General features: G+C 38.9%; 1 protein-coding gene across 11 annotated transcripts in view; it reads right to left on the reverse strand.

The window, feature by feature from the left end:
* rap1gap2a (RAP1 GTPase activating protein 2a) overlaps positions 1-21,800 on the reverse strand; it is a 131,618-nt gene that overhangs the window by 34,465 nt on the left and 75,353 nt on the right. For 7 of the 11 annotated variants that reach the window (XM_058413573.1, XM_058413572.1, XM_058413574.1 and 4 more), the window contains one exon: positions 10,488-10,572. In XM_058413573.1, the coding sequence (XP_058269556.1) occupies positions 10,488-10,572 (85 nt within the window). Of the gene's footprint in view, positions 1-284; positions 411-10,487; positions 10,573-21,800 lie in introns of those variants that run through there. The other 4 variants (XM_058413569.1, XM_058413581.1, XM_058413565.1 and 1 more) reach the window with 3 other exon arrangements.

Here is a 21,800-nt window from a genome sequence, read left to right on the forward strand (position 1 = left end):
AGTGCAGTTTTATTGTTGTGGAGACACACACACACAGCAGTATTGTTATTGATGACACACACACACACACACACAATCTGTTAATGGGGTGCCATAGAAGACATAGTCATTCTAGCAACCTATGATTGACCCAGAAAAACTGAACATGCACACACACATTACACACACACACACATACAAACATCAGTGTTGTTACTGATGATACACACACGATACACACACACACACACACAAATACACACCGTCTTTGTCTGACATATTGAAGATTACAGATTGTTTCATACCTCAGTAATGGAGCCGGCTAGGTCCTGTTCTGTAACACACACACACACACACACACACACACACACACACATGTACACGCACGCACATACACACACACACAAAGCAGGAACAGGACTACTGGGTGTGCCGGCAAACCTCCGACTCGTCACACCATAAACTGGTCCTACCAGTCTGCGTCTGGAGATATTTGCTCTCACTTCCTTTCTTGTCTTTCTTCTCTTTTTTCTCATCTAACACATTTCTCTCTCACACACACACACACACACACACTTCTCAGCTTTCGGGGTTAATGCTGCTACGCTGGAGACCTTATCAACTGCACACACACTCTCCTTTTCTTCTTCACAGCCTGAGCTTTAAGTTAAGAGTGGTCAAGAAATATCAACAGAAATGTATCATCAACAGTAACACTGCTCTGTGTGTGTGTGTGTGTGTGTGTGTCTGTGGTCAACAATAACACTGCTCTGTGTGTGTGTGTGTATGTGTGAAATGTATCATCAGCAATAACACTGCTGTGTGTGTCTGTGTGTGTGTGTGTGTGTGTGTGAAATGTATCATCAACAGTAACACTGCTCTGTGTGTGTGTGTGTGTGTGTGTGTGTGTGTCTGTGGTCAACAATAACACTGCTCTGTGTGTGTGTGTGTATGTGTGAAATGTATCATCAGCAATAACACTGCTGTGTGTGTCTGTGTGTGTGTGTGTGTGTGTGTGAAATGTATCATCAACAGTAACACTGCTCTGTGTGTGTGTGTGTGTGTGTGTGTGTGTGTGTCTGTGGTCAACAATAACACTGCTCTGTGTGTGTGTGTGTATGTGTGAAATGTATCATCAGCAATAACACTGCTGTGTGTGTCTGTGTGTGTGTGTGTGTGTGTGTGTGAAATGTATCATCAATAATAACACTGCTCTGTGTGTGTGTGTCTGTGTGTGTGTGTGTCTGTGGTCAACAATAACACTGCTCTGTGTGTGTGTGTGTATGTGTGAAATGTATCATCAGCAATAACACTGCTGTGTGTGTGTGTGTGTGTGAAATGTATCATCAGTAGTAACACTGCTGTGTGTGTGTGTGTGTGTGTGTGTGTGTGTGTGTGTGTGAAATGTATCATCAATAATAACACTGCTGTGTGTGTGTGTGTGTGTGTCTGTGGTCAACAATAACACTGCTGTGTGTGTGTGTGTGTGTGTGAAATGTATCATCAGCAATAACACTGCTGTGTGTGTGTGTGTATGTGTGTGTGTGAGTGACTGTGTGTGTGTATGTGTGTGTGTGACTGTGTGTGTGTGTGACTGTGTGTGTGTGTGTGTGTGTGTGTGTGTATGTGTGTGTGTGACTGTGTGTGTATGTGTGTGTATGTGTGTGTGTTTGTGTGACTGTGTGTGTGTGTGTGTGTGTGTATGTGTGACTGTGTGTGTGTGTGTGTTTGTGTGTGTGTGTGTATGTGTGTGTTTGTGTGTGTGACTGTGTGTGTGTGTGTGTGTTTGTGTGACTGTGTTTGTGTGTGTGTGTGTGTTTGTGTGACTGTGTGTGTGTGTGTGTGTGTGTGTTTGTGTGTGTGTGTGTGTATGTGTGTATGTATGATTAGTAATAAACAATGTTTTCCTGCAACAAAATCATAAGAATGATGTAAATGTGAACTGTAAGTATCCGATTTTTAATCACTGCTATGTCTAGCGCTAACTTGTGATGTTTTCCCTGTACATGATGCTGCACTCCGTCTGCATGCTAGATCCTACATCTGCTCCACAAACTCCTAAAACAACAAACCTACTGAAGTCACATGGCCCTAGACTTATCACAACTAATCACAGCTAACTCTTTGTATGGTCTATAGACATCGTCTATCTAGTTTAAATAGGATCGTTTGTGGGCGGAGCTTATAGTCTCCGAATTTTTCCACAGAACTCAGTAATTCTACACGTACCTTTCATTCAAAAATAGTCGGCGCTCGGTTCACATTTCCTGCAGGTCAGTGTGCATTAATACAGTACCTGTGTGAGAACATGGAGCTGATTTCATATTAATATATTTTCTAGCCACATAGGAGAAAAAAATTAAATCAGTCTGGCCTTATACACCGATCAGGCATAACATTATGACCGCTGAGAGGTGACGTGAATGACACTGATGATCTCCTCATCATGGCACCTGTTAGTGGGTGGGATATTTTAGGCAGCAAGTGAACATTTTGTCCTCAAAGTTGATGTGTTAGAAGCAGGAAAAATGGACAAGTGTAAGGATTTGAGCGAGTTTGATGAAGGGCCAAATTGTGATGGATAGACCACTGGATCAGAGCATCTCCAAAACTGTAGCTCTTGTGGGGTGTTCCCGGTCTTCAGTGGTCAGTATCTATCAAAAGTGGTCCAAGGAAGGAACAGTGGTGAACCGGAGACAGGGTCATGGGCGGTCAAGGCTCATTGGTGGACATGGAGAGCGAAGGCTGACCCATGTGATACGATCCAACAGACGAGTTACTGTTGCTCAAATTGCTGAAGAAGTTAATGCTGGTTCTGATAGGAAGGGGTCAGAATACACAGTGCAGGACGGGTCAGGGCTGTTTTGGCAGCAAAAGAAGGACCAATACAATATTACGCAGGTGGTCATAATGTTATGCCTGATCTATGTATATATATCTATAGAAACCTATGTGGCTGCTGAAGCAAAACCCCAGACCACTGATTTAAACAGGACCAGTGATCAGTACTTTGGGCCACTCTAGAAATCCTGCTCCAAAAATAAAAAGTAAAAAAGTGGGAACACAAATTTAGATTAGACTTTTGGGTTTCACACAATGTGCTCGTCTGACAGGTCGCTGCTGCAGCCACACCTCATTAACATGTGTGTTAAAAAATCTAGGTCACAGAGTATTATAAATTCAGATGGTAAAGATTACGGGTTTTAAATATTCACAGAAGTTTCAGATGCAGAAAATGCAAAAATCCAATTCCATAAAACTGCACAAAAGGCTATTATACCTCTACACTTCCTGTTAGAGAGCGTACACTGTCAGGAGGTTTCTAATATTCCAGTCTATGAGGACATAATGATAATGTATTATATGAAAAAAGAGATTAAACTGTGCTTATTTGTTAAACAAAAAGAGATGTCTGAGTAGAGTTGAGTAGAGTTTCTAGTGCAATCACTCTGCATGCTTTCCATAGTAATGCAATCAGTCAGTAAACATTACACGACTTCTCAGAAAGCTTTTTTCCTCAGAAACGTCTCTTCACGGAAAAAGTTACGGTTACTAAGGAAACGCACATAAAACCTCGACTTCTACCATATTTACTGCTTAAAGATAAATGACTTTAAACACGCTGCCATAGTCAGTGTGTCCGCATGCAGATGGATATTTATAGTAAAAAATGTTTTTTATTAAATTATATATTATCATTATTATACCAGGTGTTTACTCCAGGTGAGGAATTCTAAGTAATATTCCATCGGCTTGAATAATTGAATAAATTATGTAGATGAAGTCACAAATAAACTGTCAGAAATAATAATAATAATAAATAGTTGTATTTAGGAAAATATGGCAATCAATTAATTTATTATTACGTTTTTTTGAGTGTATTTAAATTTGTGTTTTTAAAGTTTTTTAAATGTCTTATTATTATTATTATTATTATTAATATTAATATTTTAATTTTTTATTTATTTATTTATTTATTTATTTATTTATTTATTCTTTTTATTTATTTAATTTGAATTAATTAAGTCAAGGTCAAATATTTATTTATTTATTTATTTATTTATTTATTTATTTATGTATGTATATTTTTATTTACTTATTTTTATTTATTAATTTATTTATTTGCTTGTTTGTATTTATTTATATTTTTATTTACTTTTATTTATTTATTTATTTGTTTGTTTGTTTATTTGTTTGTTCTATTTATTTATTTATATTTTTATTTACGAATTTGTATTTATTCATTTATTTATATGCTTGTTTGTTTGTATTTATTTATCTATCTATTTATTTATTTATTTATTGATGTACTAGAGAGTGATGAGAAGTTATTAATAGAGAAGTATAGAGTTAAATACTGACATGTCATTAATTGTGTGTTGATGTTGTTGCTCCACTAACAGGAAGTTCTGAACTGCGCCTGACTGAAAATTCAGGAAGTGGAGCTGACTTCAGTAAGAGATTTCACTTTTCACCACATGATTTCATAATCGCTCTGAATGATTTTAAGAGCAGGCCGTGAAATATTTCCATTTAATACGAGGTAAAAGGATCATGACTTCAGGGTCAACTTCATTTACTTTCAGTCTTATACAGTGATGAATTAGATCTCTCTCTCTCTCTCTCTCTCTCTCTCTCTCTCTCTCTCTGTCTTTGCTCATCTCTTTCTAATTATTCCTCCTGTTTCTCTCTTTCTCTCTGTCTCCATCTGTTTCTCTCTGTCTCTTTCTCAATCTCTCTTCCTGTCTGCTTCTCTTTAGTCTGTCTATCCATATATCTTTCTGTCTCTCTGTCTCTGTTTTCTGTCATCTGTTTCTCTCTCTCTCTCTAGTTTGTGTCAAGCCATACATTTGTCTGTCTCTCTTTTTTATCTGTCTTTTTGTCTTTGTCAATCTCTCTTTGTCTCTTATTTTTCATCCACTATTCCTCCTATATATCTATCTGCATCTCTCTCTCTCTCTCTCTCTCTCCATCAAGAATCCTGGTGTCCATCATTTTCCTGTGAAAACATCAAATTTAATCTTTGTGGCCCAACGGTCAGCATTAATACAGGAATCCACCACACTGATACTGCTCAGGGGTTAAACACACAGGGGCAGAAACAATGCCACACTGTTCTACCCTCGACCTTGTGGTATATTGTCTTGAGAGATGAACGGGTTAATGTTTAATTAATTGATAAAGCCAGAATTTGTCCTGAATAAATTATGAGTAATTGTGCAGCCTCATTCCTTTATACTATAATCACTTCTGTATGTCTCGATGGTTAGGGCACAAAAAAGGTAAAGAACTGGGTTGAGCTTTAAAAACACCAAGGATTTCAAGCCCAAGCCCTGAATTCAAAGGAAACAGAAATGTGTCATGAAATAAAGTTAAAGAGCTGCTTTTTAATAGAGCTAAAAAGCAGCATGAAACTGAATTCAGCCGACTCGACCGACACCGGTAACCTTCAGTGAACAAAACAAACAACTTTAAATGTACTGAATATATTAACATACAGTAGACATGCTGAGGTCAACAACATGGTCAATGAAAGAGAAATGTCTCTTATTATGCATTATCCATTCATTTTCTGTAGCACTTATTCTACACAGGGTGACCGAAAAATTGGAGTCTATCCCAGAGGACTCGGGGAACTAACTGGAGGACAAACACACACACAAACACACTGTCACACACACTCTCACACACAAACACACTGTCACACACACTCTCACACACAAACACACTGTCACACACACTCTCACACACTCTCACACACAAACACACTGTCACACACACTCTCACACACAAACACACTGTCACACACACTCTCACACACAAACACACTGTCACACACACTCTCACACACTCTCACACACAAACACACTGTCACACACACTCTCACACACAAACACACACTGTCACACACACTCTCACACACAAACACACTGTCACACACACTCTCACACACTCTCACACACAAACACACTGTCATACACACTCTCACACACAAACACACTGTCACACACACTCTCACACACAAACACACTGTCACACACACTCTCACACACAAACACACTGTCACACACACTCTCACACACAAACACACTGTCACACACACTCTCACACACTCTCACACACTCTCACACACACTCTCACACACAAACACACACTGTCACACACACTCTCACACACAAACACACACTGTCACACACACTCTCACACACAAACACACTGTCACACACACTCTCACACACAAACACACTGTCACACACACTCTCACACACAAACACACACTGTCACACACACTCTCACACACAAACACACTGTCACACACACTCTCACACACAAACACACTGTCACACACACTCTCACACACAAACACACTGTCACACACACTCTCACACACTCTCACACACTCTCACACACACTCTCACACACAAACACACACTGTCACACACACTCTCACACACAAACACACACTGTCACACACACTCTCACACACAAACACACACTGTCACACACACTCTCACACACAAACACACTGTCACACACACTCTCACACACAAACACACTGTCATACACACTCTCACACACAAACACACACTGTCACACACACTCTCACACACAAACACACACTGTCACACACACTCTCACACACAAACACACACTGTCACACACACTCTCACACACAAACACACTGTCACACACACTCTCACACACAAACACACACTGTCACACACACTCTCACACACAAACACACTGTCACACACACTCTCACACACAAACACACTGTCACACACACTCTCACACACAAACACACACTGTCACACACACACTCACACACAAACCCACACTGTCACACACTCTCACACACAAACACACACTGTCACACACACTCTCACACACAAACACACACTGTCACACACACTCTCACACACAAACACACTGTCACACACACTCTCACACACAAACACACTGTCACACACACTCTCACACACAAACACACACTGTCACACACACTCTCACACACAAACACACACTGTCACACACACTCTCATACACAAACACACACTCTCACACACACTCTCATACACAAACACACTGTCACACACACTCTCACACACAAACACACACTGTCACACACACTCTCACACACAAACACACACTGTCACACACACTCTCACACACAAACACACACTGTCACACACACTCTCACACACAAACACACACTGTCACACACACTCTCATACACAAACACACTGTCACACACTCTCACACACAAACACACACTGTCACACACTCTCACACACAAACACACACTGTCACACACACTCTCACACACAAACACACACTCTCACACACACTCTCACACACAAACACACACTGTCACACACACTCTCACACAAAAACACACTGTCACACACACTCTCACAGACAAACACACTGTCACACACACTCTCACAGACAAACACACTGTCACACACACTCTCACACACAAACACACACTGTCACACACACTCTCACACACAAACACACACTGTCACACACACTCTCACACACAAACACACACTGTCACACACACTCTCACACACAAACACACACTGTCACACACACTCTCACACACAAACACACACTCTCACACACACTCTCACACACAAACACACTGTCACACACACTCTCACACACAAACACACTCTCACACACACTCTCACACACAAACACACACTGTCACACACACTCTCACACACAAACACACTGTCACACACACTCTCACACACAAACACACTGTCACACACACTCTCACACACAAACACACACTGTCACACACACTCTCACACACAAACACACTGTCACACACACTCTCACACACAAACACACACTGTCACACACACTCTCACACACAAACACACTGTCACACACACTCTCACACACAAACACACTGTCACACACACTCTCACACACAAACACACACTGTCACACACACTCTCACACACAAACACACACTGTCACACACACTCTCATACACAAACACACACTCTCACACACACTCTCATACACAAACACACTGTCACACACACTCTCACACACAAACACACACTGTCACACACACTCTCACACACAAACACACACTGTCACACACACTCTCACACACAAACACACACTGTCACACACACTCTCACACACAAACACACACTGTCACACACACTCTCACACACAAACACACACTGTCACACACACTCTCATACACAAACACACACACACACACTCTCATACACAAACACACTGTCACACACACTCTCACACACAAACACACACTGTCACACACACTCTCATACACAAACACACTGTCACACACACTCTCACACACAAACACACACTGTCACACACACTCTCACACACAAACACACTGTCATACACACTCTCACACACAAACACACACTGTCACACACACTCTCACACACAAACACACACTGTCACACACAAACACACTGTCACACACACTCTCACACACAAACACACACTGTCACACACACTCTCACACACAAACACACTGTCACACACTCTCACACACAAACACACTGTCACACACACTCTCACACACAAACACACACTGTCACACACACTCTCACACACAAACACACACTGTCACACACACTCTCACATACAAACACACACTCTCACACACACTCTCACACACAAACACACACTGTCACACACACTCTCACACACAAACACACTGTCACACACAATCTCACACACAAACACACACTGTCACACACACTCTCACACACAAACACACTGTCACACACAATCTCACACACAAACACACACTGTCACACACACTCTCACACACAAACACACTGTCACACACAATCTCACACACAAACACACACTGTCACACACACTCTCACACACAAACACACACTGTCACACACACTCTCACATACAAACACACACTCTCACACACACTCTCACACACAAACACACACTGTCACACACACTCTCACACACAAACACACTGTCACACACAATCTCACACACAAACACACACTGTCACACACACTCTCACACACAAACACACTGTCACACACACTCTCACACACAAACACACACTGTCACACACACTCTCACACACAAACACACACTCTCACACACAAACACACACTGTCACACACACTCTCACACACAAACACACACTCTCACACACAAACACACACTGTCACACACACTCTCACATACAAACACACACTGTCACACACACTCTCACACACAAACACACACTCTCACACACAAACACACACTGTCACACACACTCTCACATACAAACACACACTCTCACACACACTCTCACACACAAACACACTGTCACACACACTCTCACACACAAACACACTGTCACACACTCTCACACACAAACACACTGTCACACACTCTCACACAAACACACACTGTCACACACACTCTCACACACAAACACACACTGTCACACACACTGTCACACAAACACACACTGTCACACACAAACACACACTCTCACACACAAACACACACTGTCACACACACTCTCACACACAAACACACACTGTCACACACACTCTCACACACAAACACACACTGTCACACACAAACACACACTCTCACACACAAACACACACTGTCACACACAAACACACACTGTCACACACACTCTCACACAAACACACACTGTCACACACTCTCACACAAACACACACTGTCACACACACTCTCACAAAAACACACACTGTCACACACACTCTCACACAAACACACTGTCACACACACAAACACACACTGTCACACACACTCTCACACACACTCTCACACACAAACACACACTGTCACACACACTCTCACAAAAACACACACTGTCACACACACTCTCACACAAACACACTGTCACACACACAAACACACACTGTCACACACACTCTCACACACTCTCACACACAAACACACACTCTCACACACACTCTCACATTACAGTAAATTTAGTGATGCCAGTCAGCCTACAGCACATGTCTTAAGACTGAGGAAGGAAACTGGAGAAGTCAGAGGAAACCCATGAAGTACACGGAGAACATGCAAACCCTGATGTCTGCCATATTAAACTTGTAAATGCCTCAGAAACAAGTCAGCCTCTAAATCACACAAATAAACGACTTTAATATGAGCAAGAACAAACTCTCCGGCTCGAATAATTAGACAAAATAACATTGTGAAATAAACTAGAATTCATGACTTCACTGACATGCAACAATCCATGTCCCTGAGTGCCCTTCCAAATAGTACAAAATCTGTCTACATGTCCAGGACATCCTGGAAATGTTTAAACTTTTTACTGGACCTTAGAAAAAAAACTTTTCAGGACTTTTATTTTGTTAGCTAGGTAGGATTTATCTGGAATTACATGATAGGGGAGATTTTCATAAGAAATAGCACTTTTTTTTGGAATAATATTGTGTGTGTGTGTGTGTGTGTGTGGAGCTGATTACTGCACTCACCTTCATGGTGGGTGGCGCAGTGCGTGGCGGTGATGGTGGACATTCTCCCAGAGGAACGTTTGAGATTGTCAGCAGCTCTTGTTTCCTGCAACACACACACACACGTAGGTGCTTTTAGACAGTGCTTGGCCATTACAGAACAGTGAAACACACACACACACACAAACAGAGGATGTGTAATGCCCTTCTCAGAATCTGATGAGGTGATCTGATGTGAGTGGGTTGTATTTTTCTTCGCTTTGCTGAAAGTGTAATTGCTATAAACACACACACAGACACAGACACACACACACACACGCACACACACCACCACTGAACTGTGATAACTACTTGTGAATTGTTTGTAGATGACAGAAGCATTAAGCCAGGGGCTGTTGGGGGCGGGGCTTATTTCTAGACCAAAAAATGTACTGTAAGCTACACACGCTTCTTTATATTGCAGTATTCCAAAAAAGATTTGGTTTTAATGCTTTTAGGTCGTCCGCTTAGAAGGTAACCGTGTTAGAAAGGAAAGTAAACTATCCAAAGAGCTCGTGAGAATTTCTTTATTTCTGTTAGTCTGGAGAAAACTGAAAGCTCTGCAGATTTAGGCCGATTCTGGCAAAACTTAATAATAAAATAATAATCCAGCTACAGTAAAAAAATAAAAAAATAAAAAAAGAATAAATAAATAAATAAATAAATAAATAAATAACCGAATGTAGAGAAAATATAAAAGATGTTGCTGATCCGATAGCCAGGACAGGTGATGATACCATGAAAAAATGTGACAGAGATAAATAAAAATCAAAACATTTTATCAGATCCTGATACTAGGAAAGGATTAGAGATGAATTTAAATATAATTGTTTTAACTGGAATTGTTTATGAAAACTATGAAGACTTGACTTGGTTATATTTTTATTTATTTTGCTAAATATTTTTTTTACATTTGTGCTGAATAATAAAAATAAGCATTTTATTTATTTATTTATTTATTTATTTATTTATTTATTTATTTATCGACTGACCGACCTATCTATCTATTATTATTTTGGAAGTTAAAAAGTAGAAAAAGACTAAACACATTAATAAATGTTTAAAAATAAATCCATATTTCCTGCTGGTCTCTCCAGACATAGAGAGAGAGAGAGAGAGAGAGAGAGAGAGAGAGAACAAGGTATCAGAGCTCCTTACAGGAACATGATCATGCATGAAAAGCACTTCTCTTAGCCAAAGACGACCGTGAGACAGACTGGCCCAAAGTTTAAAATTAGACCCACACTCGTGTTCCCGATAACAGGAAACGGGAGACCTGGGAGACTTCGAAGCATGAGGCCTGGAGTTATACACCATTAAGCTCTCGAATCACACACTCGAGAGGGTCCTAAAACTGGGGCTGATATGAAAACTGAAATCTCACGCAAATTCTTCATTTCAAAGCGGCTACAATTACACGCTACGGCGCTAGCGGAGACAAAAAGTCTCACCGTTACACAAAAGAGTCTGCAGAGACTCAACCAACAGTAAACTAATAACAAAATATTATGAAAGCGTTCCAGATATTATTACCATAAATCCCAGACATCGGCCTACAGAAACAATTACACTTTATTGAATTACTGAACCGCGGACATGATGGAGCGTTCACCACCAAAACGAATGCGGTGACACAGCAAAGTCGTCGTTTATATCTCTGGAGGATTCGGACGGTTATGTGCCGCTGACCTGGATATGATGAGACTCAATGGAGCCTAATTCACATGTGGAGAGCAATAAATTGCCAGTGAGACTTCCCACTCTTCACAGTTTATTTCTCTCCTACGTGGCCTGAATCCTCAAACAGCTCACTCCATCCAGGAAAAGTCAAAAGGTCCAAAGATTCTGTATCTGATACGTGCCAAAGATTTACACTGGTTCAGATCCGGAAACATAGGAATTTAATCTTAAGGTAACACAATCCCTGTAGAGCTGAGAAACATCTGTAGCATGATTTCTTTTTCTTTTTTTTATTGAGTTTTACAAAAAACACATTTTATTTAAAATAAAGTAAAAAAAAAACAATTAATAATAAGAAAAGGATAAAAGGGGAAAAATAAGTAAAATAAACAAAGTTTATAAAAAATTTTTTAAAAATTAAAAGAAATCCCTGTCAACTCAGCTGGAAAACAGGGCCCATAAAAAATTAATTAATAAAAAATAAATAAAATATATTTATAAAATGTTATATTTATTATTTTATATTTTTTAATTTATTCTTTTTTTTTAAAAAAAAAGAGAGAGGGAGGTTATAGCATAATTTTATAGCGAATTGAATTATTAGTGATGCTTTTGCTTTAATTACTCATGTCTTCCACAACATTTATATTCAATACAGAAATACTGAAATGTTTTAACCAGTTGGTCTGCTAACAAAACTTAAAAATGAACGAAAGATGAAACGATGAATGAAGCTACGAAGACGACGAATGTTGCGTAAGTCTTCGCTGTTAAAGTGTCACGTTTATTTATTAGCTTAGAAATGTAGAGCTCTAGCATTCGGCATGATTTCTAAATGAAAATGAGATATCAGATATTGTCCAGTGACACACTTAAACGTCGTTGGTCCTTTAAGACAGGGGTTCCCAACCACTGGGCCCCGGACAGGTCCCGGGCCATGAATCATTTGGTACTGGGCCACAAAGAAACAATAAACTTACAATTTTACATATAAAACTTCAAATTATATGTAATTTATTTCAAGAAATTGCCGCTTCCGCCTGCGCCTCCCGCATTTGACTCAGTCGCTGGTTTTTCCATACATCAGTAAGTCCGCAAGCTAACCCACGCTAAAATGACCCAAAAACAAATGTCACTAGAAAGCTCCCCCATCAATCACCAGTTGGTGCTTTGCAGAAACACTGGATACCTAAAGTTTGTGCACCCCTGTTAAGATGATCTAAACCAGGGGTCCCCAACCACCAGGCCATGGTCCCAAAAACAAATGTCACTAAAGAGCTCCCCTATCAAACACCGAACCCACCAAACCCACCACCCTGCCCCCAGCACTGCAGAAAAATTATTCGGTATCAAACTGGCCCATGGTACAAAAAAGGTTGGGGAACTCTGCTTTAAGATTTGAAGTACTAAGATTTTGTACTAGGTGATAAAGTTGTAAAGGTTTATAGAGTGTTCTAAAGTAATAAAACGTTGTAGTTTGTTTGTAGAATCGTATAAAGATTTGCAGTGTTTTGTAAAGTTTGTAGAGATTTGTACTAAAAGTATTATGTAGTATAAATGGGATGAGGTTCAAGTGATCGCATCACACTGAACCTTAAAGAAACACTTGAACCTGTTTACCAGGTCACATGTTCATAACAAGTGTGAATGGAACCACAGACGCTAGTGTGAGAAAAAACATACAGTGTTGTGAGCTTTTTGACTGAATAAGACCAAACAAATGGTGTATATTAGGAAAAATGCTCTACATCTGTACTGAGAGAGTGGAATATCACTACAGTTCTGAAGGCGAGTTGTTAAGGCAAACAGTTCTATTGGAAAATGAATTTTCCCATAAAAAATAATGTAAATGCAGATAATCCATTCCAGCCGCCCAAAAATATGACTAATATTCCCAATATGAAGCGTATGTAAACTGTATGGCTGCTTACAAAGAACTGACCCAAGCCAAGCATTCCATGTCAAGGCTCCTCACAGGAAGTTGTGCCACCAAGCTTGGGCTAAAAATAGAGTAGAGCACCCACTCCACCAATCTGTCAACAAAAGAAACAACCGAAAAATCACCTAGCTTTTGAACGCATGCCGAAGGCTACTTTGGTCTCGTGGGTTGACAGCTTTCACTGACTGAAAAAAAACGTAAAATTCATAAACTCGCTTAGGTTGGCTTCGCCTTGCTTTCCACTGGTGCTAACAAGTTTTGAACGGCTCCCGGATGTACACACAATGTAACCAGCATTCGGTTCAGTTCTGTTCGTTCGTATGCCGAAAATGCTTCATATACTGATGTAAATTTCTTGCTAAATTTCAATTCTTAAGGCAAAAATTCGCAATGACGGGCATTCGCATGCTGAGGTCCCACTGTATACAGTATACTATAAAGTATGTACTTGATCATATAGTATGTAGTACCTTTTTGTATTGGGGGGGCGTGGTAGCTTAGTGGTTAAGGGGTTGGACTTCTGATAAGTTTGTTAGTTTCAATCCCACGTCCACGTCCACGTCTGTCACTGCCGGGCCCTGCTCCTCAGTTGTATAAAATGAGATAAATTGTAAGTTGCTCTGGATGTGCCAAATGCCAGAAATGTATGAAATCATGACAGATGACCACGACTGGGTTGAAGGTCAGTGAAGTTTGTATACACTGTTCTGGAAGCTTTGGATCGTCTTCGCTTCACACATTTCGAATATTAAGCAGTAAACAGATTCGCTTTTTCTCTCTCATTAAGGATCAAACAATGCCACATGGTACAGCGCAATCTTTACACAGTGGCATGAGAAAGTGCCAACTACGGTTACAAGTGTGTGTGTGTGTGTGTGTGTGTGTCTGTGCTGCAGTGCGACTGTCCTTGTGTCTGCTTCTGTGGTAATTAGGCAGAGTCTGCGTCATGGTCTCACTCCGAGACGAGACGACAGGGGACAAGCGGACGCAGGATGACAAAGAAAAACAGGAGAAACAGAGAATAAAGAAAGAGTGAGACAGGCGAAGGAGTAAGAGACAAGAAGAAGGAAGGAGGAGAAGGAGTGATAGGAGTGAAGGAGGTCTGTGGATGAAGCGGAAACTATTAAAACAGGACCAGATGTACACAGGCTTATTTGTGGATAGAATTGTATTAGTGGTAACTGGACCAAATAATCCACTTCAGATTAATGTCATGATAAATTCTTTACAAGATCAGAGCTATGTTTTAACGCTGATTTGCCTGACTGCAGATAAAGAAGGGATCATGATAAAATATAATGTTTTACTATTGACTACGAAACATGTATGGACTCATTCATGATTCATGATTCATTCATTCATTCATTCTTTCATTTACACACTTATTTAATTCCTCTTGCATCCATTTGTTTGCTTGTTTGTTCTTTAATTCATTCACTCACTAATTTATTCATGCAGTCATTTATGTATTCATTCATTTATTTATTCATTTATGTATTCATTCATTCATTTACTTACTTATTTACACATTCATTCATTTAATCATGTGCTTACTTATATATTCACTAATTCATTCGTTTGTTCGTTCATTTGCTTACGTGTTTACTTGTTCATTCATTCAGTCACTCATTTACTTACTTATTTACACATTCATTCATTCATTTATGCAATTATTATATTATTTACACATTAATTAATTAATTTATTTATTTATTAATTCATTTACCAACTTACTTATTTACTCATTCATTCATACATTCATTCTTTTACTTCACTCATTTAGTCACTCATTTACATACTTATTTACACATTCATTCATTCAATCAATCATGTGCTTACTTGTTTACTAATTCATTCATGCATTCATCCATTTACTTACTTATTTATTTACTTGTTCATTTATTCATTATTCATTCATTCATTATTTTACTTGCTTATTTACTTGTTCATTCACTCATTTAGCCATTTATTTACTTAGTTATTTACAAATTCATTCATTCATTCATTCATTCATTCATTCAATCATGTGCTTACTTATTTACTCACTAATTTATTCATTCTTTCATTCATTCATTCCTTTAGTCATTTATTTACTTACTTATTTATACATTCATTAACTCATGCTTTCATGTATTTACTTGTTCATTCATTCATTCATTCATTCATTCATTCATTCAGTCAACCAATCACGTGTTTAACTATTTACTCACTAATTCATTCATTTGCTCATTTACTTATGTATTTGGTTTCTTACTTATTTACAGTTCATTTATTTACTTATTTACTCATTCGTTCATTCATTGTTTTTTTTTTTCGCTCATCCTTTGTTCATTTGTTTTTATTTATATATTTATTTCACTGCTAAATGACCAGTTCTGATTGCATTTAGCATTTATGGAAGGAGTCTCCAGTGCAAGGACACTTCAGGACAGAGGAGTGTGAATTATTTACTTTCAAAAATAGGGGGAAAAAGAGATGCTGGTGATGGAACAGCTGTTTATAGCTGCTATAATGTGAGAAAAACTATTCTGAGCTATTTTGCTAACGTTAAATGTAACTTGAAATGGCTAAAAAGTATGACTTGCTTTTAATTAATAATAAATTCTTAGCACATTGCTGTATTATAAGAGGATTTTGGAGTCTGTCCTTAAAGGAAATAATTAACTTCAAAGCAGTTAAAAGTAAATCCTTCACATCGTTACAGCCAGCTCCGGAATTATTGGCACCATTGGATAAAAATGAGTATAACAGCCTATTGAAATCTGTCTCCGAGACACAATATGAGAGACGTCTGACCTTTAATTAAAGGAAATTTATTCAAAGGAAAAAACACGTCCTGGGTCATTTCCTTTCATGTTTGATGCCGAATCTGAGACGCTCCTCAATACAAAATATCTCCAAGGGTCTGAGGTCCTGAACAGAAGTCTTGTGGACTTCTGTTCAGCTGAATTTTTTAATGATGTGAGCATTCGTGATGTGAGAATGTAATGAGAAATAAAACTGTGCTGTGTCAAGTTGAACTTTTTTTTTATAAGACGTGTCAGACGGAATACATCACGATCACACTACCATGTCGCGACATCTCACGTCTGAACCCGCTCTCTTATCTCCTCTCGGATTCAACATGCTGTTGTGTATCTGATTCTTTAATTAGACGTGATTCAATACCATCCCCATTTGCGGAGCAATTATGATTGCCTAATGTTCCGGCTCCGTGTCTCTGTGTCTACTGTATTGATTACACTTTGCAGAGACTGAGGTATTGAGAGAGATGTTTCAGACACTGTGTAGTAAAGACATCGCGTAAAATAAGAGAGAAAATGTCGGGTGGGGGGTTGTTGGGTTCGGGAAAAACAAGAAAACGAGGGAAGTTATTAAGGAGGTAAAAGCAGAGTTTTACTAATTAAACTTTAATTATAATGCCATTTCAGATGTGATAAGTGTCTGCTCTGAAATTCGATAATGAACTCCAGAGTCTCCAGCCGCAACAATTAAAGCTCTCGACTAATGGACTAGCGTCTTAATGGACTTAATTCCTTCACTAATGGACGTAACCGTGCACCGGCAAGACACGAACAGGCAAACACATCTGCCCTGTTGTATGTCCAGGGACCTGCTAGGTTTGTACGCTTCATCCTTAAAGATTTTGCTGCGTCATTCTTCTGAGTCGCTTATATGAATCCCAGAATCAGTGGCACATCCATCATCTGTGCTTCATAAGTTTTCTGTTAGTGGATTACTGTCACTGTCAACGCACCACATACCACAATAAACTGATAATCCAAACGTTGAGACAGTTCCTTATCATTATTGCTGCAGCAAGGCATTATGGGACACATTAATGCCATTTTTTAATGCTGGATATCAGAAAACGTCAAGAAACTGATGACACAGTGCAGAAAACAAACGCCTTGTGTCTTTGTAATAACTGCTGGGTTCTCTGGTCCGTGTTAGTCGTGGGGTCATGGCGGGCATCGCACAGGGCTTTCAGTGATAACCTCCAGCTATTTATAGAGAGAAATTTGGTGGCTGGCCAGTCTTCACTGCAAACAGACCCTTAATGGGTCATTAGAATGTGGTGCCCTGACGAAAACCAGCTCATGATTGATTGTAAAGGATAATTTGACTGTTAGCTTTCTTTATTTTTATGTTAGTAACGTCATAGCGGTTAGAAGCAGGACAAGCGATGCAATGTAAACATAGCATGGTGTTTATTTTTATTTTGAGACATCCACAAATCGTTGCCAATGGTCCGTACAGGAGACGACGCTATAAAAGGACAATCTGTAAACAAACTAAACAAAAAACCAGACGTGGGACATAACCAGGATGTATAACACTACACAAACCTCTTAGGCTTAGACACAACAGAACAGGTGCACAGTGAGACAGCAGGGTATATGTTATTAACTGATTTAAAGGATTAACATTAAAAGAGACAAAAAAGAAACAGAAAATGGAAATGAAAACAGAAGCAGGATAGAAATTTGTGACATATTTCTAAGTTTAATTTCTTGCTTAGGTTTATAGATCCATCTATCCATTTTCTGAACCTTTTGTCCTACACAGGGTCACAGTGAAAGACACCCTGGACGGGGTACCAACTCATCAGAAGGAACAATCCCAACATACAACCTCCAAACACACTGGGTGGAGACAGGAATCGAACCCTGAACTCTGGAGGTATGAGGCAAACATTCTATATATGAATTCCCAACGTTCATCAAGTGGTACTTGCAACTTTTATAACTGAAACTCTATCACAACAACACTGTATGCAAGCTAAAAGTACAGTGCATAGACTGTTTATAAAGCATGCAAAGAGGCTGATTGTCACCTGATTTATCCTCATTATTTACCCATCCATCCATCTATCCATTTTCTATACCCACTTTATTCCTAATTAGGGTCATGGGGATCTGCTGGAGCCTATCCCAGCACACATTGGGCGAAAGGCAGGGGTACACCCTGGACAGGTCACTAGTCCATCGCAGGGCCCATTATTTACCTAGTTGCTAAATTTATTTATGCTAAATACACAACAATATTATCATACTGGTGTGTTAGTGTGGTGTATTTCTGTCTGTTTTTGTTTTTCAAGCATCAAATTTCCTCCATTGCTGTTTGTCTTTTAGCATTTTTCATGTCCTACATGTAGCAAACAAGCTCAAGTTAGCATGCTAGCTTAATACTTTCAGATTTGTGCAGCTTCTCAGATGCAAACAGCTTCTCTTAGCCGGCTTTTGTCGTTTTATGCTAGCATAGGATGAACATTACTATCACATTGAGGTATACAATAAAGATATTTTATTATCATAATATCATAACACAGCTTTAATACCAACAGTAGCAAATCATTTATATTCTGATGGTTACAAATATTTGTCCACACCACCATGGATGGCTTAGTAAAGCTTTGGTGTTCTAAGTATTGATATTATACTGCTTTACTTTATAAGTTTATTTTTTATTAAATGTTTAATACAGCGTGAGATTAGTTCAACAAAGCCGACATTTTCAAATATTCTTCCTCGCGCTTCTTGCAATAGCTGTTTTCCACCAGAGAGGGCGACATTTCACATCTTAAATCCAGAAGCTTTAAAACAAATACTACTACAAAAATTAGTCCAATTTCTAACTAAATGTCTCTTTAATAATATTTTTTATCATGAATATTCAACTATATTAATATTGTCTCCTTGTCTGAATATTATTTTCTGTCTTTTAAATATGCAGCATGTCTTTATGTTGCTTTAAGAAACTTTTGTTATTTTTATACATGAATGTAATTATATGAATTTATTTAATGTAATATATTTTTATCTTCTACACATTCTACCCTCCTAAGCAAAAATATGTTTGATTGTTTTTATTATTCATAGTTTTATTAAATATGTCAGTTACGAATACTGTACGCTCCACTTCGAACATTATTTTTGTTGGCACTAGAAGGTCATATTTCTCTCATATTTTCAGATTATAAGTAAATATTCTTTTTGACACCAGTATTCAGCCTAATTCCCTGCACCGAATAGATTTTTTTTAAATTTCCTCAAGGTCTAAAAGACACTCCAAACCCCACTATCATCCAAAATCAAAAACCCATACATCCACACTAATTGTATGTGCTTTACACAAAAACTGAAAGGTTTTTTTCTTTTTTTACATAATTACTGACAAAACACCTAAAGCGATCAATAGAGAGTGCTGTTAAAACATTTTCCACGCTGGTTCACTGCTGAGTAAAAAAGAACAATCACCGCTGACAGAAGCCACTCAATAGGGGTGAGCGAGGTCACGCGTCTAACGAGCTAAAAACGGTTGTGTAAGTAGGTTTGTTTTTTGTTTTTTTGCTTCATTGCTTTGCTTTATTTGACCATTGTTTGATCATGAAGGCAACACAGGGACAGTGTCATGACTTTGTGCTCTCACTACATGCGCTCTTTCGGAAGGCCAAGTGCACTTTGAGGACGTTTTATGGTGCACTTTGCAGTGATCTGAGCCACTGATAAGCATCAGGATGGCAGCTGGGAATCATTAGATTGTGGTATTGTAAAAAATAGATATACATGTTACATTAAACACACTAACAGACACAAGGAAATACACACGAGATGTCTGAGATGTTAATGTGTTTTTGATTTTGGATGGGGTTGCTGTGTTTGCAGTGCCTTTTAGACCTTGAGGAAATTTTTTGAAAAATCTATACGGTGCATAGAATTAGGCTGATTTTGACTGGTGTCAAAAAAGAATATTTACTTATAATCTGAAAATACTGTATGCTATTCTTCACTTTACTGAGCGTTAGAGTGTGCAGAATGCTGAATCATTTGGTAGGCAAATTTTTCTGTCAGTCATATGTAACAAAAAAATGGAGGTTTATACTTATCAGTATAAAGAAATGAATGATGTTCAGGCTGTGAGTCTGATCTAAAACAAGTCTGTAGGCTTTCAGTGTGTTTTAGACGTGTGTTTTTCCCTCTGTTGGAGAACCTTACACAGATTTTTACTGGTTGAAGATCAAATTTAAGCTGCATTTTAGATGACGAACACATGGGGCATCTCAGAGAGCAGAAACGGGTTTGATATTTACTGTGAAGATACAAACATTTGTGTGGGAAAAGCTAATCTTTTTGTTGTTATTGTTGTCGGTATTTCTGAACGTTTATATTGCTCTTAGTATACCAGGTTAAAAAAAAAAAAAGAAATAAACTACAAAACCTACAAATTCTTAAAGTCCTGAGTAACTACTTTCATATAAGCTTCATATTAACCACCACTGTGGAGTGAGACATGACAAAGACACCCAATCATCAACATGAACACAATAAAACAGGAGATTTTCCTCTGGGAAAAGGGTTAAAAGTATTCACAATATTGAGTCCTGTCCATGGCAGAGCCACCGAAAAGGTGGTGAAGATGCTATACTCTCTTTTCCCTGTCAGTCAGAGCAATACTAGACAATCGTGAGCATCTGTGAGAATCATGTATGAGGAAGAGGGCAGAGTGCACTTTCCTCTGAGGTTGTTACGCTGCCGTGTGATGCAGCATGAGCAGCAGTTTGAAAAGAGGTCACCGGCTGGGTAGTAACTTAGTGGTTAAAGTGCTGGACTACTGATTGGAAGGTTGTCAGGTCAAATACCAGGTCCATTAAGCTGTTGCTGCTGGGCCTGTGG

Source organism: Hemibagrus wyckioides, linkage group LG17, assembly GCF_019097595.1.
Source record: "Hemibagrus wyckioides isolate EC202008001 linkage group LG17, SWU_Hwy_1.0, whole genome shotgun sequence".
Classification (NCBI taxonomy): Eukaryota; Metazoa; Chordata; class Actinopteri; order Siluriformes; family Bagridae; genus Hemibagrus; species Hemibagrus wyckioides.